The sequence below is a fragment of the Adiantum capillus-veneris genome, chromosome 30, assembly GCF_014529385.1.
Source record: "Adiantum capillus-veneris isolate H3 chromosome 30, ASM1452938v2, whole genome shotgun sequence".
NCBI classification, from domain to species: domain Eukaryota; kingdom Viridiplantae; phylum Streptophyta; class Polypodiopsida; order Polypodiales; family Pteridaceae; genus Adiantum; species Adiantum capillus-veneris.
Genome location: NC_140960.1, coordinates 21,615,518 through 21,641,977, shown reverse-complemented (window position 1 = coordinate 21,641,977; position 26,460 = coordinate 21,615,518). Strand labels below are relative to the sequence as shown.

Genomic DNA, 26,460 nt, shown 5'->3' with positions numbered 1-26,460 from the left:
CCATTTCCGTAAGTGACTTGCTTTTCCTCTTAGCAACACCATTTTGCTGAGGTGTATAAGGCACTGTACATTGGTGTTTTATCCCACGACTAGCCAGAAATGCATTAAATTCATGAGACATATACTTCCCCCCTCGATCGGAATTGAGGGTGCCCATAGTACATTTCGATACATTTTCAGCCATAGCCAGAAATTGTTTGAAGCACATAAATACTTCGGACTTCTCTTTAAGAGGAAATACCCATGCATGCCTGGAGTAATCATCAATGAAAGTCACGAAGTAAAGGTAATTGCCCAAGGACGGAGTTTGCATGGGCCCACAAACATCACTATGCACAAGCTGCAACCTACATGTGGCCCTAACTGAACCATCCTTTGGAAACTTCGAACGCTGCATCTTACCCAAAATACAGCCTTCACAAACATGTTTGACAGGTGCTTCAAGAGGCGGCAAACTGGCAAAATTTAGATGCCCAAAACGTGCATGCCACAGTTTTGCATTTGAAATAGCCCTTGAATCTGCAACTGCATTTGCAAAATTTTGTCCACACTTGTCATACAAAGTGAGCTTATACAACCCACGACACAAAAGGCCAGATGCAACAATTTCATCACCAAAATTGAGATCATGAACTATACATCTATCATCCACAAATTTGACTACAAGTCCAAGTCTAGCAAGTGTAGATATAGACAAAAGACTCTTCTTGATCCTAGGTACATAAAGTGCATCAACAAGTGTGAAAGAACTACCATTTGCAACAGTAAGCACAATCTTTCCAACCCCCTGAACCGGATAAGAGGCATTGTTGGCACAAGTGACTGAATTCCCAAGAGGGACAGACTCGAGAGAGGTGAACAATTCACGATGTGAGGTAATGTGCTTTGTAGCACCACTATCGAAATACCACACATGTGAATATGCAGCAAGTGACATGCATGCATTATGGACAACATGATTGTAAGTGCACTCTGCACTAAAAGCCCATTCTGTATCAACATTAGCATGACAGTCTCCTTTCACATAAGACTCAACAATGGCTGCATTTGTAGTGGAACCAGCATTTGCAGTGGAACCACCCTCTTTCTTCTTAGCCTCTTTGGACTTCAACTTAGGACACTGCTTGATCAAGTGATCATTAGCTTTACAATAATGGCAACACATCTTCTTTTTGCCCTTATCACCAGAATTTCCAGACGAATTGCTGCCAGAAGAAGCATTAGGAACAGAAGTTTTGCCACTCACAGCAGAACCATAAGAAGTGGCTGCATTATTGTTACCACCCTTTCTTTGAGAAGCAATAAAAGCCTGTTCAACTGCACGCTAGGCTAGTCCTATTTTTTCTGGAAAGTGACTCTTGCAACAACAATGTGCATAATGCATCAAACTTGACAACTTCAGGATTTCCTTGGGTCATCAGTCTCCAAGTACTAGCAAAAGTCTGGTATGAATTTGGTAAGGCATCAAGAACAGTCTACACAAGGGCATTGTCTGAAATGACTTCACCTGCAAAAATAAGTTGCTCATTGATATCCTTGACACCATCAAGGAAAGTGTCCATATCATCTTCCTCATGCATAATCTTTGATTCCAGCTCTTTACGCAGCAAAGCAATTTTAGCCTCATTACGACTTGCATAAAGACCAACCAAAATATCCCAAGCCTGTTTTGCAAATTTCGCTGAATGAATGTGAGGAGCAATGGTGAGCTTCATAAACAACGCAATCAATGCATGAGCCTGCACATCCTTTACATCCCAAAGAGCTTGTTCTACCGTAGGCAAAACAACTCTAATAGCAGTAATCCTTGCAGCAAGACCTGCAACATCCTCAACATCGCCTACATCCTGGGCGTACATCAATGCCCTGCACAATATTCCGAACGCCCTTCGATCCACAAGAACATGTTGTATCATGTACTCCCACATAGGGTAATTGTCCCCATCCAATCTGTCCTCAATAGCAAACATCTTGAACACATCTGTGTTATTGTTAGCCATGGAAAATGCTTGCACTTGATGTGAAAATTGCCCGAAATGAGGAGAAACTGAATGAGACCCGTGCTATATAACACAACCCACAGTAGACTGTATGGGACCTGTTATGCAGTATTTGGCACTGACAAAAATTTTGCACAAAATGACGAAATTGCCTGTGTAGACATGACTGTAGTGGAAACGGAGGCCGGAATGAGCCCGAATCAAAAATCTGAGCAGATTGAGCTCTACGAGCATGCCCGAAATTTTTGTCGACCTACGAACGCTTGCCAAAGCTCACTGAAATCGAAGAAAGTGAGTAGGCGTGTGCTGGAGCTGCTTGCAACTAAGCCCGAGAGGACGCAACCTGCTCTGATACCAATTGTTGGAATTAGGGTTGCAGAGAAATGCACACAGCTTGGAGAAGACAAAGGTAGCTCAAGGCACACAACTAAGAGTATGTTACTTAGTGTGCAATGGAAAAGATAGATAGCCCTAGAGTGATGGGCGTATTTTCAATGCACTGGGAAAAAACCTCCTAAAGAGGGAAAAAATGCCACGGTGGTCCTAGTGTGTTCACACACATCACTACCACATGTATATGATAACACTGGCCCCCGAGTGCATCATTATTTTTAGGGCTCGACTACTCGCTGAAGCTCCTCATTTCGTGACGATCAGAACACAAGAACTTTTTCTTGTCCAATGCAGCGCGCCTTGCAAAGCTAGTGAAGTATATGAAATTAGGTGAGATTGTTACGAGGCCTCAACCTCACTATTCTTTACTTGGTTGGCTTAAGGCCTTTTTTTCAAATGAGCCCCTAGGTGTGTCCACGTAGACCAGTTGCATAACGTTCGATTAGAAACCATAATTGTACGACTAACTTTTCGTTGCCTAGCTTTTTAACTCGCTTTTCAGAGTCAAGAGTATCGAATTTGATGCACCCGAGCAACAAGGAGTAGCACCAAAAACCGTGAGACGAGGGTGGACAAGTGTAGACACCCAACAAGGATCAACACAAACACCCTAGAATGCAAGGGAGGCCAACAATAGCCCTTGGCTGCCATCCATCAAGAGACATATTGGAAAAGCAGAGCATGTGTTGAAGAGTATGTTGTGACAACATCTAGCCACTGATCAATAGCCGCAAGCACTTGCTATCTGATAACAAAAGGCAACAACCGTCAAGGCCGCAAGATTTAGGAAGCGTAGGTAGAGCGATATTGTACACAGGACCTATGACAACAACAACATCAAAACACCTTTGACTCCTAGTGGAACAACACCAAGCAACATATGGCTGTACTCTTTGATCAATCCTATGTCGTTCAACTGCACCTTGAGTCCCAAGTGGCCTCTACAACGTGAGCTCCAGTTGCCCTTTGCAACCTGTATTGATTGCCACTATCCAAGAGCCACCATGCCCTAATTGACGCAACATCGCATGTTCCGACAAAGAGTTAGCAGAGTCCATCATCGATCTTTCTAGTCAAAAGCCTCAAAGTGAATGGCTCTAAGCTTCCTAAGTACTTCAACAAAAGTTTTCTCAAGAGCATTCATGATGTTCTTGCCCCTAAAAGCATGACTATTGACAAAGAGAACAATGCTAAAAAAGCCAGCAGGTCAATCAAGTAAACACATAATTAAGCATCGAGATTCAACCTTCCCTGGCTTTCTATCCTTAACGACAGAGGGAGAATCAAAGATGTGTGAAAGGAACTTGCACAACACAGAAGCAGTGGTGATGGTAGACATGATAGCAAGAGTGAATGCTATAGTCAAGACAATGTCATAAGTTGTAGAAAAGATGATGGAGATCGCAATAGACATGATTGACACAATGATGGAGATCATGCTAGTCATAGAAGTAAATCTATCCTTTCCATGAGGAAAATAGACCAGAAGACATGTCAAGATCTTTTATTGCGATGAAAAGAAGCTCATTGAATGAATGAGTAATTTAATCTCACTTGTATGAATCAACCTTCATAATTGTTCAAGCGAAACCACTACAAATAAGGTGAGTGCTCTATCTTGATGTATACATTGCACTAGTGCGTTAAAAAAAAAAAGAGAGTATTTGATTGTAACGTACCAATTACAAAATGATTTTCACATTTAAATATGTGTTGAAAATAATCTTTAATGTTCATCTTGATGTGTTATTTGCTATAAAAGTTCTGCAATAGTGTTGTATTATATCTTGAGGAAATAAATTGTCACGACAAGGCCAAGCAAGACGCTCTATCCTTCGTTCACAACGGCACCGGGTAGCCATAAAGTGTTCTCCAGCTCAGCAATCGGATTCCCATGAATTGCCTGGCCGGCCGACCGGCCGTCCGTCCCGTCCCTCCAGGAGAAAGCAGTAGCACGGCGCCACCTTGACGGAGCGCCCGTCGATCATGGGAGTTACGGAGTCCAAGCTGGCCTCCCATGGCCAGCAGCAGCAACCGTCGGTAAGTTCTTTTCCCTTTTCTGGCATCTCTTGCGACCATTTTCCGAAATCCTGGTTGCTTGCAGCCTTCGTCAGATGGTATCACAACCGTTGCCAACAGAACCCTGGAAACAGACCCCCTTCTGGAGAAACTGAAAGCGCTGGAGATTGTGAGCTCTCTCTCTCTCTCTCTCTCTCTCTATATATATATATATATCTATATATATATATATATATATAGATATATATATATATATATATATATATATATATATAGATATATATATATATATATATATCTATATATATATATATATATATATCTATATATATATATATATATATGCCACGATGTATGCGCTTCTATATGTACTTGTAGTGCTGGAATGTTTTGGCAACAAGTAGGTGAACCCTGCTCCATTTGATTGTGGCTACAATTTGATAAAAAACGTTAGATTGCACACTCGCAACAACAGTCAATCAGTGAGATTTTATGGGCTACACTGGCTGATCCAAGCGGATCTTTGCATTCAAGGACGGTAGATGGTTGAAGCTGATTCTATCCTTTTCAGAGAGGGACAAGAAACAAGGAGCACAGGGTCATAGATAGTTATACTTTTACTGCTCAATGCTTGTGCATGTAGCACACATATGTTCTCCCTGTTGTTGGGCACAAGGTCAAGAGAGCGTCAACATGTTTTGGGCTGGACAAATAGTTCGGAAAAAGTTCGATAGAGGGTCAACATCTTTTGGACTGTAAATTTTTTTCCCCCTTTTCCAGGCCACACCTTTGCTGAAGTCACCTCCCTCAGAAGTTGGGCTGAAAGACTTGCTTTTGAGGCATGTTCATAGCAGCGAACATGGTACATCTCAACACTCTTTTTGACCAGTTAGTCAGGCTTCACAATTTTTTTAAGGAAATTGTTTCCAACGGTTGGCTACTTCTATAGGGGCATTGGATCCTACTACGACGGCATCTTTGCTTACGTTGTACCATGAGTGGCAAAGAGTTACCTCTGAAAAGGTCAACAAGAATCAAGTGAGTTAGCAGTATTCTTCCACGTTTGTGACATTCTTGAAGACTAAGAATAAAGTTATGTAGATGTGATCAAGTGCACTTTTATGATATGTCCACCCTTTATGTCTATACTATTGGCTCATGATGCGGGTTTCACTTGTATTGATCTTGATGATCCTTTGGAATCCTGTTATTAAGTTGACATGCTGGACCAGTGTTAGAAAATATGCTAGTTGTTTTTTCTTCTTATTTGGATGAAGCTTTGGAGCATAGAGTTTTTGGAGGTTGCTATCTTCTTCCCTCTTTTTCCTTGGAGAGGTTGTATAGAAACTCTTTTCTCCTTATGACTCAAAACTAGTGAAGACCACAAAGATGGGCATGAGAAATTCTTTACCCTGAGTTTTATAGGCGTCACGTGTCAAAATGCAAAGCAAGAAGCATGAGTATAATATCACGAATGAGAGAAGAAAGAACAAAATTTGAGGGTCTTCTCCTTAGTTTTGTGCGTAGATCCATGGAGTGGGGGGCTTCTTTGTGGTTGTCTGGGCTTGTGAGGTTTGCCCTCCCTTGTAGAGTCAGGGACCTTGCGCTTAGAGTGCAGTGGCTGCCCTATGTATGGCATGTGACTCTTCATATTCTCTATTTATGAGTCGTGGGCATATTTTGGAGAGTCCGGCAGCCAGAAGACACTCCCTATATAGGAGGGGGGTTGTTCTAATGGGGGATATCTGGCTTCATTGTTTACTCTTTCAGTCTTGCTTAAAGGGGCTTGCAAGTTGCAGGGCTTGTCCATACTCTCTCACTTCTGTCTCTTTCTTGCACTTTCTCTCTTCATCGCTCTCCTCTGGCTGCAGTGCTTTCGCCTTCTACAAACTTTATTGCCTCTTCTTACACTTGGTGGGCAATTATACGTAGAGCATTTTGAGGCAAGAAGTCACCCTATGCGGATTTAAAAAGATTTTACAGATGACACTATTACTTATGCAGATGTACATGATGTACTTGATGAGAATTCAGGAAAGGGCAAATAATACAAGTATGCCAAAATGGGTAGTGCAGACTTTGATAGTAAATTGTGTGAGAGTGCACGTGTCGGAAGCGTGAGAGAGGAGGAGAAGAAGAAGAAGAGAGTTTTAACGTTGTAGGAAACTATCCCAAGAGACCTTAAAGATCTAGCCAACGAGGAGAGTTGAACTCAAGACCTGTTATTCAAGAGAGAGAGAGAGCCAGTAGACCACAAACGCAATGTGTAGGTAAAGGGGCGATTCCCCACTGACTGCCAGAGGAAGAGAACCTCAGTACAACAGATGATGAAAGTGGACACCCCCCTAGCCCCATAAATAGGTGCCCAAGGGGAGGTAGGGCAAAGCCTGAAAAAACCCCCCACAACCCAACAAGAAAATGATGTATGGAAATATATGAGGGCGCCCGGACAAAGTGGGCACCGACCCCAAATTCGGGCGGCCGGACCAGGTACAACCTAGACTATGGGTGGCCAGCCCGGAGACATACTAGCCATACAAATATGCCCCAGACCTGTGAAGCAGCATAGTGGTGTAAGTCTAACACCCCCTCTCAGCACCTGATGCTGAACTGTGAAGCAGCAGAGTGGTGTAAGTCTAACACCCCCTCTCAGCACTTGATGCTGAACAAACTGCGTGAAGCTAAAAATGTGAGGCAAATGATGAAGATGTCTGCTGCAATGTCTACTGAAGGACAATACTCCGGCGAACTCCGCCAGTGTAGCAGCAGTCTGGGGTGTCACGACCGCCAAGAAATCTCCATGGTAAAGTGCCGTCACGAGCAGTGCAGCAAACTGCTATGTTCCGCCAATACTGGGTGAAGATACTGCTTGAAGGTGCGGAACTGAGTGTGAAAACAAATCCTTGTCGTGAAAGAAGTGCCAATAGACGTGCAAGTGCCTCCCCAATAGGATATGTGGTGTCTATAGTCAAACCGTCTGGAGAATATGGAAAAGCCCAGGAACCGTTATGAGCATGACCGGAAGCCTGTCAATGCATGAACCTGTAACCCAGAGTGGCCAGGTGGCTAAACTGTGTAAAACTCCAAGAAGGCCAGATGTAGCAATCTGCGCCGTAAACGTCCTCCGAATCAAGGAAAGCCAGACTACACAGTCTGCATTGTATAAGTTACCGTAAGCTGCAGCAGTCATTGATAGACCGCACGAGCCACCATTGGAGGATGTCCTGTCAGTAGGTAGGGTAATCCAAGATGAGGGGAAAGCCAGACTCAACAGTCTGTGCTGTGAAGAACCTTTGAGAAGAGGTTTGGTGAGACCAAGCTGTGCATTGTGATCATCCTGTAGTAGTAGGGAAGTTAGATTGAGCAGTCTGTACTGTCTTGCGTGTATCTCCTGCCTCCAATCCTTCGGTGTTAACCAAAACAGAATCCGCACCAACGCCACCAGACCGTATCTTGGTGTGGCTCTCAATGTGAATGAGCTGGGAGTGGCCTACTGTCCAGATCGGGGGATAAGTCTGTTGTAAGGTTACCGAGAGTGAGTGTAAGCAATTTTGAAGGTAGCAATCCAAATGATCAGGAGTGTAGAAGAGCAACCGCACTACCATCCAAGCCAAGCTTTTACAAAGCCAACCAGTATGACTTTCTCGAAGATAATTGCAAGAAAGTCCGAGAGTTTAAGGGAGGTGGCCACTCGATCAAGTTTGATTCTTTTTCAGGATACTCAGATGCTTTGAAGGCTTTGTCTTTTATACAGCAGTTTGACATCGCTTTCGCGGGAGGACGCTATTCAGAGCACTCCAAGATTTGGAGAGTTGCCTCTTACTTTAAGAGGAATGCTCGTACTTGGTGGTCCACGCTTCTTTTAAACAAGACTGCGCCAGTTAAATGGCTGAAATATAAGTAGCTTTTTATTTCTTCTTGGTTGACGCAAGAATATGAACGAGATGTACGAGCTGCGTGGAACCATCTACGGATGACCAAGAAAGATACAATCAATGCTTATTGTGAAAGATTCTGGAGCTCTTTTCTACCCGCCTCTTCATTCAAGAAGATCTCGTTCAGAGAACAGATTGAGCGGTTTACCTTGGGTCTACCTACAGAGATCCGAGATCACTGCTTGGAACAGAAGTCAGCTTCTATTCAGGAGTTGATGAGTCATGCGAAGCGGGGCTTTGCCATTCACTCTGGCAGTCTGACCTACCCCACAGATGAGGCCATGACACAACGAGCCGAACAAACTTTTGGGAATGAAAGTAGAAAGAAATAAGAGCAACCCAGAGAAAAAGGATGCACACCCAAGCTTACTCTTGAGGAGAGAGCTCGCTTCATCAGAGAGGGGAAGTGCTTTGGATGCGGGGAACATGGACATATCTCCGCGAAGTGCCCTAAAAAGGCACAGAAAGAACAGAATGATAAAGACGACGACAGGCCTGAGAGTTCGAGAGCTGCTGAGGAACGTGGCAGAAAAGGCAGATAGAAAAGTAGAACTGGTACCACATGGCGTGGAACCTGCACCGAATCTAATGAATGAAAGTACAAACTTTGCCGCTTTTGGGGCAAAGTGAAGGATCATGAAGCTCTTTTGAAGGAGCCAAGGCCAACTTCTTTTCACTTGGAATTGGCGGCTCGATTTGGAATTACGCCCGATAGACTAACGCCACAGGCGGAGGTAGTTCGACTGGCACCCGGATGGGATGTTGCCATTACACCGAGCATTGGCAAACTTCGTTTGCAATGACAGGGGTGTTCAGGGCACGCGAGTGACGTTCTACTCGGAATCCCTTGGTACCACCAAAACTATGCCGTGGTTGACTACCGGGCCGAGAAAGCGACTTTGACAAATGAAGGGCTCAGAGATTGTATTTGATGAACTTCAGTTTCTTTACTCATTCTTTTGGGAGAGAACTGAACGATGGATAAAGGTTGAATATGTTTTGACTTGAACAAAAGAACGCCAAGATTTTTCCCCACACTCATGCCGATTGCTTTTTAGAGGGCGTGAAGATCAGACCATTGACTTGATACCTGGAAGCACGTCACCGAACCGGCCACCTTACCGTGTGAGCCGAGTACAGATTGAAAAGATTATGAAGTGAAAGACCTCTTGGAAATGGGTCTTGTCCAGCCTGGTACTTCACCGTACTGCTCTCCACTGTTGTTGGATTTGAAGAAAGACGGATCTTGGAGAATGTGCATTGATTATAGAGCTCTCAACAAAATCACCATCAAGAACAGATTTTCGATTCCTAGGATCGATGATATACTCGACAGGTTACAGGGATCCTCGTGCTTTAGCAGGATTGACTTGAAGAGTGGATATCATCAGATCCGAATCGTGCCAGAAGACGTCTACAAGACAGCTTTTCGGACGACTTTTGGGTTATTTGAGTTTTGGGTGATGCCTTTTGGCTTAACCAATGCTCCTGCGACATTTAACCGGATGATGGACATGATTTTTCGAGAGCACAGGCTATTTGTTGGCACTTTCTTTCATGATATCATTGTTTTCTCCAAGAATGAGGCAGAACACAGCAATCATCTGCTTCAGAGATACACTTTTTGGGACACTTTGTCTCAACAACAGGAGTGCAAATGGATCCGGCCAAGATAGACACTATATGTGATTGGCGCGATTTGAGGAATGTCCATGAAGTTAGAAGCTTCTTGGGACTGTGTTCGTACTACAAGCGGTTCATACGAAAGTTTGCAGAGGTTGCTTCCCCTTTGCATACCTTGACACAGAAAGGAGTACCTTTTTTCGTGGGGACCCACAGAGGTGACTGCCTTTTGGACATTGAAAGTGAAATTGACTACGGGACCTATTTTGACTTTGCCGGACTTGCAAAAGTCATTTGAAGTATATTGTGATGCTTGTGGTCGTAGTCTGGGTACGGTCTTGATGCAAGAAGGCCATGTCATTGCTTATGAGAGCCGATTGTTCTCTAGGCCGGAGATGACAGCACAGATATATGAGAAAGAGCTTTTGGCAGTGATCCATGCTCTTACTCAGTGGCGGCACTACCTACTCGGAGCGGATTTTACTGTCTTTACAGACCATCAGAGTTTGCGCTACTTCTTGTCACAGAAGCAGCTTTCGGAAAAGCAGATGTGGTGGGCGAACATCTTGCCACAGTTTCACTTCCAGATTGTCCATGTGCAGGGACATAAGAATGTGGTGGCAGATGCTTTGTCTAGGAATCCGCTGGTTCTGGCTATTTCTGTGATACATCATAGGAGCTTCGAGGATATGGTCAATCAGTATGCCACAGATACAGATTTTGCAGATATTGTCACACGGATATGGGATGGGGAGACAGTAGCTGGATACTCCCTTTGGGAAGGCTACTTGATGAAAAAGACTATGTTGTGCATTACACAACCGTTGAGGGAAAAGGTTATGACTGAATGCCACTGTCCACCTTTTACGAGTTACCGCGGCATTGCTACCACCATGAAGGGAGTAGAGCGGTACTTCTTTGGGCCGAGACTCAAAAAGGATGTGGAAGAGTTTGTGCGCAGTTGCTTAGTATGCCAGAAGGTCAATTTTGATAGGCATAAGGCACAGGGATTGTTAAAGCCTTTACCCATACCCACCCGCCCCTGGAAAAGTATTGAAATGGATTTCATTTTTGATCTCCCGAGAACACAGAAAGATCACGATGATTTTCCGATTACATGGCACGTTTGAGACGATTGTCTTCGTCAGAGACCCCAAATTTATGAGTTTGTTTTGGAAGGCAATTTGGGAGAACATTGGCACGCAGTTGCAGTTCTTGTCATCGTTCCACTTGCAAACTGACGGGCAATTTGAGATTGCCAATTCAGTGATTTTATATTTATTCAAGTCTTGTATCTCGGATCAGAAGACTCAATGGAAAAAGAACTTACCTTTGGTGGAATTTTCCTACAATAACACGATACACTCTTCGACGGGGAAGACGCCATGTGAGATTGTTGAAAGTGCTGCGAAGGTTCCATCCTTCCTGAACACGGAAGATTAGATATTTGAAGCGGATGAATATTCGCGAGATTTGGATACGGCTTTTGCCAAGGTTCGCGAGACTTTGCAAGAGTCTCAAGAACGACAGAAAAAGGCAGCGGATCGCCATCGTCGCGACATGAAATTGAAGGAGGATGATTGGGTGCTCTTACGTTTTGAGAAGGCACGCCTATGAAAGAAAAAGGGAAAGGAGAGGCTTTTTCCAAAGCTTAGTATGCGATACTACGGACCTTTCCAGATCACTAACAAGATAAATGATGTCTCCTTCTGATTGAAACTGCCAGATACTTGGAGGATTCACAATGCATTGCATGTGAGTCTCTTGAAACCTGTTAAGGGTGATATGCCTGATGATGGGGAGCTTGATGAGCAACCCGAAGTGGAAGAAAACGAGGAGATCCTTGTTCTTGAACAGATTTTGGCACATAATGATACGAAGAAAGGTAAAGTTCGAAGGCGGTTCTTGGTTAAGTTCAAGAACTTTCCTGCATTTGATGCGAAGTGGATGGAGGAGGAGGAGGACCTAGCAAATACTCCTCGGATTGTGAAACTTTACCTCGATGTTTTGGTTTAGCATAGTCTACTCCAAACGGAACCCAGAAATTCGGCTTGGCAATAGGGGTTAGTCAATCGGACATCGATGAGGTCTCGATTGGACCTAGATGTGATTGCTAGCTACATTGCCGATAAATCATGGTCTAAGATCCGAATGAATGTTGAATGTCATGTGATGTCCTGTGATGTCGTGTGATGTGACTGTCGATTTTGTACATGTGCTAGATGTGTGTTCCTAGTACGTAGGTACTAACAGTCAGTGTCTGCTAAGACGGTTTATGGGTTTTGTCGGTTTTGCAGGCGTAATCGCGGTCGATTACAATGCTTTCAAGAGGGGGGTATGTCACAAAGTGATGACGTGGCGGACAACAAAAACCCTAATTTCTGCAAGAAACCTTAAAATTCTTGCAAACCCTAATTTCTGCCAGAAACCCTAATTTTCGAAAATCGCGGAGGCTAATTTTTTGTTTATAATGATGAGCGACGCGAATCTTGCTTTTTCTCCATGCCATGAGAAAGAGAGAGAACTTGCTTTAAAAAAAAAAAAAAGAGACTCTCTAAGAGAGAGAACTGATGCTTTTTATTTTTAAAAGCTTTTGGGGCTCTGCTTTTGGGCATCCCTTGTAACCTTTAAATTAGTGGTGAGGGCCTCACTTCTCAGAGCATCTGGACGCAGAGTCTGAGAGTGAAACCCTAACCGCTCTCTTGTACTTTGATGATTGATTAATACAAAAAGAAATACCGAAAGGGGCGCCAGTCTTCGGGGCCAATATCTCTAGGCACGGAACTCCGCCGGGCCAGTGCAAATCTATTGTGATTTGTGAATTGTTTGAAGTGGTTATTTGGTGCTGTCGTGATTGATTCTTGACTTGGAGTGTCCAAGTCTGTTACAGAATCCCATATGCCATGAGCATGGCCATATCTCGTGTGAACTCCTTTGATGAGTACATAGGTGTGTCCATAGCAAATCACAAGTCACCACCCCCTCTGGAGTATGCAACCGCCGAATGATAGCTGGAATGAATGGATCTCCCAAGAATCGTACGCCCGTAGATGATCAAGCCGATGTTGAAGATACTGTGTACTGCAACAGTCATCGAGAGACCGCATGGACCACCACCGGATGGTGTCCTTGGGGGAGGTAACTTCATCCTCTGTGAAAAACGCAAACCATGTGGCTGCTGTCCACCCAAAAACGCAACTGCGAGGTGATGAAAACACTGCTGTCCAGCGATTTTCAGTGTGCTCATACGCTCCCGGCGGAAAACAAAGCGGTGCACGGGGTCTGGGGAGGATGGTGAATCCTTGGCACAACCCCAGGTGGTCTGGAAACAGAGAAAACAGCAGGTGTATATGGCTGAAATCTGTAGCAGATGAAGAGGATACTGCCGGCAAGGCACCGGCTGCCAAGCCGGTGTGGAAGGCAAGATCCATGTGGGCAAAGCTGAGCGCTGCCCCCTCTGCTGCAAAAACGCAGCAAGGTGTAAAAAACGCAAGCTGTCCAAAAACGCAAGTGGATATGAGGGTTTTCCGGCGACGGAAATGTCCAGAAAGGTAGCGTGTGCTAGGCCTGATCAGCAAAAACACAGGTGGAGGAAGGTCCTCCGCGACGAAAAACTGCAAATTTCGTCGCTTGCCTGGCTCATGCAAAAACGCTGGCAGATCTGTTGGTTATTGCAAAAACGCTAGCTAATTTGATCTTGGGAGGAGTACCTGATGCGATGGTGAAGCGCTGATCCCATGGAGAGCCTGAAGCTGCTGATACCATGTGAGTGCGCGTGTGCGGAAGCGTGAGAGAGGAGAGAGAGAGAGACAGTAGACCACAAACGCAATGTGTAGGAAAGGGGTGATCAACCCCCCACTCACTGACTACCAGAGCAAGAGAACCTCAATACAACAGATGATGGAAGTGGGCCCCCCCTGGCCCCATAAATAGGTGCCCAAGGGGAGGTAGGGCAAAGCCTGAAAAAATCCCCAACAACCCAACAAGAAAATGATAGATGGAAATATATGAGGGCGCCCAGACAAAGTGAGCGGCCGGCCCCAAACTCGGGCGGCCGGACCAGGTACAACCTAGACTATGGGTGGCCAGCCCGGAGACATACTATCCGTACAAGTATGCCCTAGACCTGTGAAGTAGCAGAGTGGTGTAAGTCTAACAAATTGGATGCATTTCTTTCTAGTCGTACTTTTTTAGGGTTCTCAACATGCCTCTCATGCATTAGATTGTTTTGCTTTGGTTATTTCAAGTATGTGCAATGTGGAGGAACCTATTTTGTTTCGATGAGGTAGAAAATTTTGGCGACTTACAGTTGCTTTTTTGTAGGGGAGGAGCATTTCTCTCCAACGTTTTGCATCCTAGAGGAGGCTGCGGATGCTCTAAATGTTTGCATCCTGAAGAAGTGCCTTAAAGGTTCTTTTTTAAGCCAGGAATCAGAGTAATCTGCGTTTTTGGACATAGTGGTAGGAGGTCTTGGATTGGTATTTTGTCCGAGTGTTTTTGACACGACAAAGAGGTCTTGTACCTGCATTTTTCAGCGACTTACAGGAGGTTTGTGTTTTTAGCTGGCACCTTTTTGAAATCGCTGTGATTAGGTCCTGGCTAACAAAGATCTCTTCTTGAGAGGTTTGTTTGCTGCATTCTCAGCATTGATCACAATCCACACCTGTCCATGGCAAATATTCTCTCGTGTCTTCACATGGACTTGATATGTTGGAGAGCGATGGAGATTCTATTCTTTAGTACATTGTTTGAGATAATATGGTGGCTACAAATTGCGTTGGAATTGGAAGGTTTCTACATCAGGACGTGTTGTTGGAGACAGTTTCAGGGAATGGGCATTTTCAGGTATCTGTTCTTTGTTCCGTGTTTCATATGTGAGTATTTGAAACAGGGAATGGCATTTCATGGCTGTTGCCGTTCCCCATTCCCCGTTCCGATGTCCCGTTCCAAGTAACTATGGTTGGGGATGGTTGGATGCGGTACCTGTTCTCTTTGGAAAACGATGAATGATATGCTATCAAGATTTTGTTCAAATTATGCATCTAAAGCGAATGCCCAATGCAATCCTATTTATTTATTTTGTGATTTGTGTGGAGACAAGACCTGCAAGGTCCGGCAACAACAGGTGGAATCAACTTCAGGATGACGAGGTTATTCAAACATGCGTTGATTGGAATGTGAGTACTGTGAAGGCAATGTTTGCCATTCTTTGGGCACTCATGAAGGAAATTTCTCCTGTGGTATTGTAACGGGAGGGCACCACGTGCCAATGGAAAAGAACAGACAAAACAAACTTTAAGCAGTTCAAAACAACTGCTTTGAAAGAGATGCACGACACACGAGACACGGAGTGGCGGAATTCCACCTCAAGAGAGCACTGTTCCCAAATGATGGTGCCCCTTCCGGTATTTCTTTATATTGCTTGAACAATTTACCAACTCAGTGGCTCTGTTCTGCATCTGCCGACAATAGAATCCAGAAGAAGAAGAAGAAGAAGAAGAAGAAGAAGAAGAAGAAGAAGAAGAGTATTTTAACGTCGCAGGATAACTATCCCAAGAGACCTTAAAGATCTCTCCAGAGAGAGAGCCCACCGTAGGTAATCAAAGGCCCATGGCCATTCAAACGCAGTTACATGAAAAGCATCGAACTCAAAAGTATCAGATCTCCAAAATCTAGCGCTAAAGCAGCCAGCACTATTCGCGGAAATCCGTACACTGCCACATCTGCATGTCAACGCGTTTTGTGGGTGCTCGTACAGTCCGCCGCGTCAGCATGTTAGCGTGTTTTGTGGACGGTCCATTCAACAGTGCCACCTCATCAGCTTTTACGCCTAGTCTTTGTGTGTGTGTGCTGATCTTTAAGGCCCTGTCGGATGGGGTGCCATAAGCTGGAAAACCTTCATAATTAGGCCCACTTGGTAAAGACTTCTTCTTTTGCTTCTACTAGGGTTTAGGCCCCTCGGCCGGGATTTGCAAGTCGGTTAGGGTTAGGCTCAGGGAGCCCTAACCCAATTGGTCTTCAGTGGCTTGACATGTCAGCAGTTTGTGACATCCCCCCTTCCTAAAAGAGAGTAATCATCCGCAATTGCATTATATCTACAAAACAACTCAAGTTAGCTCAAAATATCCGAGGGTCATTCAGTTTTCTCATTCCATATTGGAGTTCTTGATATTATGGCGTAGCAAAATTAGCCATCACACCCAAACCGTGCTGATCTGTAACGGGTGTCTTGATGCACTAAAATTACTTACGGAGGCAATCTCACCCAATTAAGAATATTCAATGGTTGATACATCACAATGCAACACAAATTCTCACAGATGCATGCTACAAGACACAACAAATAGCGCCGTTGAGCACTCTTTCCAGACAAACAGTCTTAGGCATGAAGCTACTCAATGACATTAAAAGTTGTAAATCATTGAAAGTTGCATTAAAACTAGAATCAAGCAATTCTCAAATTGGCACCAAGACAGGTTTAAAATAGATACATTCCATTTCAAACAAATTTCAAACAGTTTTTTGTCAAACAAAGCTCAAAAGGTATCTAAATACAAAGCAATTAGAAAGTTCATTCAAGGTTTTGTTTTGGACAGTCGAACTTTGAGGACGAGTGGCTTGTCCTTCTGCATCATGGTGATTGTACGGTTTCGGATATGGAGTGTGGGTTCATTCTTGTCGTGCCAAGGCATGCGCAAGAGAGCATCGCAATTGCCCAACTTCATGATGTGGAAATCTGCTTTTCCCTGGTATCCTTGGATGGTCACCAAGAGAGCACCATTGAGCGGTACCACCTTCTCAATTTTCCCAATGGGTAGCTCCGCCTCAAGTTCTCCAACGTGTGAATCATAGTCACAATCCATTTGCTTGAGGAAGTGGGGATGGATGAAATTCTCAGTAGCTCCTGGGTCAAAAAATATTAGAGCTTTCAAGCCGTTGATTTTTCCATATGCTTTGCACAATTCATTAGAACTTTAAGATTAATGCCATAAATATCAAGGACAGGTCCAATGGCGAGTCTAGTTCTCTTAGTCGGAGGTGGCCCTGTGGGTCTATCTGCTCAGGATTGTCAGTATGCCCTGTCTGAAATTATTCAAAGCGTTGGCCTTCTTGTAACAGGGTGTCTTATTGACGCTGTGTCAAACGAGGCCTTTGAGGTTGACTTTCACGAGATTCGCAGGGATTGTCCGTTGTTGTCGAGAGTTTTGATTGTTCGCCGGAGTCTCCTCTGTAGTAAACTCGAGCTTCCCTTTCATAAGCTTGTAGCCAACCGTAGCATGGTCCATAAGCTCTTGCATTGTTGATACTTGTTTAGACAAGTGATGGTAGTCCAATGGTATATCAATCGCATTGGTCCCCTAAGGGAATCAACATGAAGAAAGACACCGGAAGGTAGACGTCGAGGAACCTTTGGTTGTAGTCTTCCATGGTCTTTGTGGCAAGCTGTTTCAAGTTCCCCATTCTAATAAAATCTGGACTTCAAATAGGGAGGTCATATAACTGCGTGCAAAAATAGTCTTGAAAGCTTTCCAAGTCCTTGGAGCATGCGGTTGTGTAGCGATTGAGCTCCATCATTGCATAGCAGTATTTTTGATAAATTGCGTAGCTTGAGAAACCTTTGATTCTTTAGTGTAGTTCCCCAAAGCATAGATATTGTCGAATTATTGGAGGAACTGGAAAGCTTTCTTCCGATCCTTCACTCTAGAAAAGTGAAAAAATTTGACTATCGTGCCGCCATCCTTGAAATCCTTTGGTTAATTGCTCCACCGTTGTACTCAGGTGGCTGTGGCGGTGGCGGTGGCAACGACGGTGGTAGAGGTGGTTGCACTGGATCAGGGTAGACGGTTGCACCACGTTCCTAAAGACTCCCCTTATAGGAACAAAGGCTGAGAGGGTTGTCGGTTGGAAGCTATTGTACTTTCTGGTGCCGGAGGAGGTGGTATCACCTAGGCATTAGACGAGGTAATATGTAGTTCATCAACTATTGAAAACTTTGCAACTTTGGGAGATTTTGCTGCGGATGCCGCGAAAGTATGTCGTGAAGCTCTTCGAGAAGAAACTTCAGGTACTCTGTAGAATCCAGAAATGCCATTGTGCTCTGTTTGTTCTTGGTAGGGCCGGTATGCTTTCAAAATAGCACACGACTTGACAAGGTTGGAGTGTCACAAAACGGGAGTGTACACGAGCACTTAGAAAATCTGAAAATTGTAATACTTTGCAAACATGAGAGAAGGGAGAAGATCGACACAGTATTGGGGACCAGAAGATGGGCTGGTCCCCCCCCGTTCAGAGTATTCTTTTATTCAGGGAGAATTCTTATACAAGCACGAGAACCCGAGGAAACCCCTCCGTTCTGTAACCTTAGACCCGAAGGTCGTGGTTTCCCGTAAAAGGGCTTGGGTGCAAGGTCGTTCCTTCCCGTAAGGGACTTAGGCGCGAAGCCGTACTTTCTCGTAAAGGGACTTAGGCGTAAAGCCGTACTTCCCGTGAAGGGCCTTCCTGTGAGACGGGAGATTCCTGCAAAACAAACCACACAGAGCAACAATTCTCAAAGCGTATCAACACCTTATACCTGTCGCTCCTTGCTTGGAGAATCGACCTCCGTACTCAGTCGTCACGCGAACACTTGCAGTTCCGTCGCCAGTCTCTGCTCCAGAATCCTAGCGCTAGTGCTTTTCTGCTGCTTCCGGCTCTCCCAAACTGAAACGCTGGCTACCCTTTTATAGGGTCTGACACCCGGCAGGAATAGGGGTCCAAAAGCAGAGCTTGGCGCTCCTAGAGAGAGGAGAGAGAGAGAGATCGCAAATCAGCCCCCTGCCTTGGTTTTAGCGCTGGTTTTCTTTATAAGGGCCTTGCTTGCTTTTTTTATTAATAAAGGGGCTGGTCACTTTAAAAATAAAGTGTGAACCTGTTCAAACTTTAAAAACTCACTCAGTTAGTTAAAATAATGCTACACGGACACATTCCATGCGTCCCCGGGTGCAGGACACGACACAGATGAAATGCAGACACAGACTCCTCGCGGAAAAACATCTGATCTCCCGTGACTCTTCCTGCTTTTCGTAAAAAGCTTCATTGGACCCATCTTTATTCTTGTGCTTGCGTTCTTACGCGTATTTTCTTACTCAGTTCGGATTTCCTCCTTAGCCTACGGGATGCCCCCTTACTGATGCACCCGTCACCCATCATGTGACGCATCAGAGGCATTCGTAACCCGGCCCTTTCCACCGAACTTACGGAAACTCCTTCGCGATGTTTACCGTCACCCATCAAATGACACATCAGAGTTGTCCGTTCTTGATGACAGTTCCTGTAGCTACAATCTTTTAACAGTTCTTAGTGCACATAATAAAATATCCTAAAAAGAGATTAATCATTAAAAATAAGAAAATAGTCCAATTAGCAACATCCCTCTGGCTTCTAAACAGTTGACCTCAACTGTAGTGCTTGGACATATATCTACAGTATCTCGGGATAAGCTGCTAGTTCCTCCTGCGTCATCCACTGAGCATCTAAATTCGAGTAGTTCTTAAACTTAACCAAATACTTCCGTGTTATCTTTCCGGATTTGAGAGACCGCTCCTGATGACTTACTATCTGCTCCGGTTGGAGTATTTCTTCTGTTTCTTCAACCTCAGGAGGTTCCTCAGCACTAGGCTGGCTTGGAGGCGGTCCCACATACGGCCGGAGTAAACTGACATGGAAAGCATTATGGATCTTCCAATTAGGCGGTAGCTCTAATCGGAAAGCGACATCATTCACTCGCTCAGTAATCTTAAACGGCCCATAATAACGGGTAGAAAGTTTTACCACTTTCCCCTTATGAGACGCTTGTTTCTTAAGTCTTGCCTTCTCAAACTTGAGTAAGACTAACTGTCCGACTGTTAAGTCTAGATTCCTTTTGTGCTTGTCTGCAGCTTTCTTATGCTTTTCCTGAGAGCGTAGGATAGCTCTCCTAACTTGCCCGTAGGCGGTGTCCAAATCCCAGACAAATTCATATGCTGCAAAGATCTTATCCTTAGTTAAAAGGATGGGTGGAAGCAAAGGCTTACCATAAAGAATCTCAAAAGGTGCTTTCCCCGTCGATGAGTGTATGGTATTGTTATACGCATACTCGACAAGAGGCAAATATTTCTCCCAGTCAGATTGCCGGTCTGACACAAGCTTTTAACATATCCAATACTGTGGAATTGGCTATCTCACTTTGCCCGTCCGTTTGAGGATGGTAGGCAGATGAAAAATTCAGCTTTGTACCAAGATTATCCATCAAGGCACGCCAAAAATTTCCTGTCATGCGAGGATCTCGATCACTCACAATAGACTTAGGCATTCCATGATGCTTAAAGATCTGTGCTAGAAAGACCCTAGCCATATGATCTGCTTTGATCGTTTTCTTGACTGGTATAAAGTGTGCTTGCTTGCTAAACCTGTCCACAATGGTCCAGATTGCGTCATTTCCAGTCTGAGTTCTAGGGAGGTCCATGATGAAGTCCATGGCAATACTTTCCCAAGGTTCATTAGGCACAGGCAAAGGTGTAGCAACCCAGGCGTCTTATGCCGATCATACTTCACTTTTTGGCAAACCAAGCATTCCCTGACATACTTATCAATGTCTGCTTTAAGGCTAGGCCAAAAGAAATATCTTTCCATTGCTAAGGTTGTAGGGAGAATACCCCGATGACCCGCATAAGGCGAAGCGTGTGCTTCATCCATGATCTTCTTTCTTAATGGTTCCGCCACACATATGGCCTGACGGTGGTAGAGATAACCGTCCCGAATGGAATAGGGAAACTCATTCTCTCCACGATGTAGCTTTCCCCAAATGGTGGAGAAGTCTGGATCATTCGGATACAAATCCGGTAGTGCTTCTAATTCTTGGTGATACACCGAAGTGATAGCGTTCACCCTTGGCCGCCTAGACAATGCGTCTGCGACTACATTCTTACTCCCAGCCGTGTGAAGGATCTGGAAGTGAAACATAGACAAAAAGTTTGCCCACCTCATCTGCTTCTCAGATAGTTTCCTTTGCGTAAGAAAATACCGCAAACTCTGGTGATCAGTCTTGATCACAAAATCTGCTCCTAGAAGATAGTGCTTCCAGTTGGATAAGGCGTGAATCACAGCCGAGAGTTCCTTTTCGTAGATTGATGCATGCAACTCTGCATCCTTAAGCCGTCTGCTTTCATAAGCCACTGCATGGCCTTCTTGGTTTAACACTGCTCCGATGCAATCGCCTGAAGCATCGCAGTGAACCTCAAATGGTTTCCTTAAGTCAGGCACTATCAAAATAGGTCCATGGCTTAGCAAGTATTTGAGCCGATCAAAAGCTCCTTGTTGTCTCGATCCCCATCTGAAAGGAATCTTCTTCTTTGTCAAATCATGAAGTGGTCCTGCTACATGAGCAAATCCTCGGACAAACCTTCGATAATACGAACATAATCCCAGGAAGCTACGTACATCATGTACCATAGTGGGAATAGGCCAATCTTCTACCACTCGGATCTTGGCAGGATCCATACTCACTTGATTGTGAGAGACTATATGGCCGAGATAGTGTATCTCTGAGAGAAAGAACTCGCTCTTCTTTGCATTCACATGCAACTCATGCTTTCGCAATTCTTGAAACACTAAGTCCAAGTGCTTCCGATGTTCCTCTTCTGACTTAGAGAAGATGAGTATGTCGTCAAAGAATACTCCCGTAAAAGCTCGATACGGGCTGAAAATGCGGTCCATCATGCGATTGAACGTCGCAGGAGCATTGGTCAAGCCGAAAGGCATTACCAAAAATTCATATATTCCAAAGGTCGTGCGGAAAGCAGTCTTATGGACATCCTCAGGGGCGATCCGTATCTGATGATACCCACTCTTGAAGTCTATGCGACTAAAAACACTTGCACCCTGCAACTTATCAAGTATATCATCAATCCGAGGGATCGGAAAGCGATTCTTGATCGTGATCTTGTTTAAAGACCTGTAGTCTATGCACATTCGAAACGTGCCATCTTTTTTCTGCACCAGTAGAACTGGAGAGCAGTAGGGTGAAGCACTGGGCCGTACTAACCCTTTCTCTAGAAGCTCGTTGACTTGCTTCAAAATTTCTTCTTGCTGAGCAAGACTTACCCGATAAGGGGGTTGATTGGGAGGCGAGCTACCCGGTATGAGATCTATGCGGTGATCTTCCAGGCGTACCGGAAGGAGTTCATCAGGAAGTGTTTCCGTGAAACAATCCTTGTACTTTTAAATAAATTGAAGACGCTTAATTTCCAGACTAGAGAGAGAGTCCCTACTAGTTTTATCCTTTGCAAAAATCAAGTAAGCAGAAACACACTTCTTCATTTCTTTCTTAATGGAGATATGGCTTACAATTGGGAACTGCCAATCTCCTGCATCAGCTTGAATCTTTATTTTCTTACCCCCATGATCAAAAGTGAGGGTCTTTTCCACATAATCGGGAATAGGTGTCATGTGAAAGTGCCATGGCATACCCAAGATGATATCACATCCCTCGATGGGTGCCATCAAAAATGATTCGCGGTCCTTGTACTCGCCAATCTGAAGATTGAGCTGTCCTTGCACGGGAGTTGCATTGGTTGTCAACCCCTCGAATGCCGATCCGGATGTAACCGGTGTGCCAAGCTGAGCCGGTGTAAGGCACAAACGTTCTACAGTTGAAGTTATCCGTGGATCCTTGATCATAAAGAATCAGTACTTGCTGGTTGTTCAAAGACCCCCAGCCCTTCAGAAGTTGACGCTTCCCTTTCTCTGTTTTTGTGTTTCCTTGTACATCTGGAATTGAGTTCGAGCTTGGTGGTGCGGGTTCCTTCCTTGCTTTCTCTTGCCTCGTAGAGGCTTGTTCTTGCCGTTGCTGCTTTAGCGGGCAATCCGGTTTCATATGTCCTTTCTCGCCACAGTAGAAGCATCTTCCTTCCTCTCTGAAAGTTTGAAGTTGAGTAGGAGAAAGATACTTAGTTCGCTTGCCAGTGCCCTCTGGCTTCTTAGAATGATCATCGTCTCTAGATGGAGGACGTTTTCTTCCTTGGCCCCCTTGGTCATCGTAGACCCCTCTTTGTCTTGCACGGTAAGTGCTATGCTCCATCTTTCTGGGTGTCCCAGTTGAGTGCAAATCCTCAGCAATGATTGTTGACTCCATCATCCTTTGAAGAGTATCATGCGGATACACCTTCATACTCTTTCGAAGCTACGGTTGGAGACCCGCTTCGAACTTTTTTTTCTTTTCCTCGTCGGCAATCTTCATGAAGGGAGTGACCTTCAGAAGAAACGACCAATACTTGTCCACACAAGTCGTTACTCTTTCATGTTCCTTCTGGGCAAGCTAGTCCCATTCCTTCCGTATGTCCTGCTCGAAGTCAGGTGGAAGAAATTGTTCATAAAATTCAGATTTGAAGCTCTCCCAATATCTGGCCTGAGAACCTTCCAGAATCTTGGCTAACCACCAATTACTTGCCGTTTCCTTGAGGTGCATCCCCATATGGCGTAATTTGGATTTTTCTGTGAAGTGCCCATTGGTAAAGGCAACTTCAAACTGTCTGATGAAGGACAGTGCTTTGGAGATGTCTCTCCGTCCGTTGTAGGTTTCGAACTTGATGTCCTTGTCGCCCGATTTGAAGACTCTCATGCGATGTTGAGACTTGCGACCATGCTTCTTGAATCGAGGCTTATCTTTAGGTTGATGTAGGGTAGTGGCAGTAGTAGCGGCTTCCTTCTTCTGACGAGATGATCGAGAGGTAGAAGTATAATCAGGAGAGTAAGATGGAGATGAGTTAGAGATGTCCTTGCTCTCGTCTAGCAAAGAGAGCGCTTTTTCCTGGCCTTTCTTTGAAGTAGGCCGTTCATTCCGATCCGAAGATCCTTTGTGCACCTCGGCACGTTCTTCTTCTCTTGCCTCCTGTGGTCTCACGTCAACAGTGTTGTCTGGATGCTTGGCTGCATCAGTTCCATTCTTTTTCTTCATTCCGCCCAAAAGCTTTTGGACGTCTGGCAACAGTAAGATTTGTTGCAACTCCGCAAGCTGAGCTTGCACTTGTTGAAGCTCCTCTTCAACGCTTCTCCCTTGGCTCGACATGGTTCTTTCCGTTCTTCCCGGAATCGTCCTTCTTTGCAGAGAAAGAGAGGAGTCTGAGCTCTGATACCACTGTCACAAAACGGGAGCGTACACGAGCACTTAGAAAATCTGAAAATTGTAATACTTTGCAAACATGAGAGAAGGGAGAAGATCGACACAGTATTGGGGACCAGAAGATGGGCTGGTCCCCCCCCGTTCAGAGTATTCTTTTATTCAGGGAGAATTCTTATACAAGCACGAGAACCCGAGGAAACCCCTCCGTTCTGTAACCTTAGACCCGAAGGTCGTGCTTTCCCGTAAAAGGGCTTGGGTGCAAGGCCGCTCCTTCCCGTAAGGGACTTAGGCGCGAAGCCGTACTTTCTCGTAAAGGGACTTAGGCGTAAAGCCGTACTTCCCGTGAAGGGCCTTCCCGTGAGACGGGAGATTCCTGCAAAACAAACCACACAGAGCAACAATTCTCAATGCGTATCAACACCTTATACCTGTCGCTCCTTGCTTGGAGAATCGACCTCCGTACTCAGTCGTCACGCGAACACTTGCAGTTCCGTCGCCAGTCTCTGCTCCAGAATCCTAGCGCTAGTGCTTTTCTGCTGCTTCCGGCTCTCCCAAACTGAAACGTTGGCTACCCTTTTATAGGGTCTGACACCCGGCAGGAATAGGGGTCCAAAAGCAGAGCTTGGCGCTCCTAGAGAGAGGAGAGAGAAAATCGCGTTTTCTAGAGAGAGGAGAGAGAAAATCGCGTTTTTCTAGAGAGAGGAGAGAGAGAGATCGCAAATCAGCCCCCTTCCTTGGTTTTAGCGCTAGTTTTCTTTATAAGGGCCTTGCTTGCTATTCTTATTAATAAAGGGGCTGGTCACTTTAAAAATAAAGTGTGAACCTGTTCAAACTTTAAAAACTCACTCAGTTAGTTAAAATAATGCTACACGGACACATTCCAGGCGTCCCCGGGTATAGGACACGACACAGATGAAATGCAGACACAGACTCCTCGCGGGAAAACATCTGTCCTCCCGCGACTCTTCCTGCTTTTCGTAAAAAGCTTCATTGAACCCATCTTTATTCTTGTGCTTGCGTTCTTACGCGTATTTTCTTACTCAGTTTGGATTTCCTCCTTAGTCTACGGGATGCCCCCTTACTGATGCACCCGTCGCCCATCATGTGACGCATCAGAGGCATTCGTAACCCGGCCCTTTCCACCGAACTTACGGAAACTCCTTCGCGATGTTTACCGTCACCCATCAAATGACACATCAGAGTTGTCCGTTCTTGATGACAGTTCCTGTAGCTACAATCTTTTAACAGTTCTTAGTGCACATAATAAAATATCCTAAAAAGAGATTAATCATTAAAAATAAGAAAATAGTCCAATTAGCAACATGGACAGTATGTCCGTATAGTACGGATCCGTTCTGAAGCCGGCCCGTGGGGCGGTAGGCGTTGGCTTTCACTCGAAATTCTTTACTTTAGACACACATAGAGCACTTTGCAAAAGTAACCTGTAACGGGGATTAACACCTAAGTACACACACGGCTCAGAAGCTAGAATGCTCCGAGCAAACGCCGACAACCTGTAGGCCCCAAAATTGGCACCCCTTTTGGTATTTCTTTATTCTTTAACAGAGGGAATAAAACTTGTGATCTCCTACGAGCTGCCTTGCACAATCCAGGCTAAGAAACACCTGTTCTGGTCCGATTTCGGCAGCATAATTGTATTAGGACGCTTCACAGTACGCAATAAATGACTTTCCCGACGCATACGGACACTTTGCAAAACCTGGCGAGAATCTGCAGCACGCTGAATTCTCTGTTTTCTGCCCCGAAAATGCACTAGATCACTTGTACAGCGGTCCCCTCGTGTCCCCGAACCTCCTGGGGGTATACTGGTTGGCCTAGAAGGTAGGGAAACACCACAATAAGGGTTACCCAGCCAGTATGTTCTATTTTGCAGATGAACCGAGCCTCCTTAAGCTTCTCAATCTCTTCCTTGATCTTTTTGGCAAATGTCTCAGTGTATGATCTATGTCTGTTGGGCTTAGGATCATCTCTCATACGGATAGTGTAATTACATATTGCAAGATCAACCCCCTTGAGGTTTTTATAGCACCAAGCAGAGACATCTCTAAACCCATTTACTTTGCGAACATAGCGGGTGAACATAATTGAAGATAACAACAAATACATAGCAATTAGTTAACTTGGCATGAACAATACTTTTGCAAGAGAGAGAATTTAGAGAACATGACAACAATTGAAGATCGGATTTATGTGGAGCCGGTCCCCCTCCAATAGGCATTTGTATTATGATTTCTCCCATTAAGAGAGACTTGTTACAATACATTCTTTGTGTTCCTTGTGACCTAGGATGGAAAGTAGGTACGGAAAATTGAGTAAGTTTGCATATAAGCAA

The 26,460-nt window shown here is 44.8% G+C and overlaps 1 protein-coding gene across 2 annotated transcripts in view; it reads left to right on the top strand.

Annotated features, from left to right (window-relative positions):
• Positions 1-4,211: 4,211 nt before the first annotated feature.
• LOC147417646 (uncharacterized) overlaps positions 4,212-26,460 on the top strand; it is a 65,090-nt gene continuing 42,841 nt past the window's right edge. The window contains exons 1-4 of one of the 2 annotated variants that reach the window (XM_086506893.1): positions 4,212-4,433; positions 4,498-4,581; positions 5,193-5,274; positions 5,362-5,450. In XM_086506893.1, coding sequence (XP_086363019.1) covers positions 4,380-4,433; positions 4,498-4,581; positions 5,193-5,274; positions 5,362-5,450 — 309 coding nt within the window. In that variant the 5' untranslated portion in view covers positions 4,212-4,379. The remainder of the gene's footprint in view (positions 4,434-4,497; positions 4,582-5,192; positions 5,275-5,361; positions 5,451-26,460) is intronic. The other variant, XM_086506894.1, reaches the window with a different exon arrangement.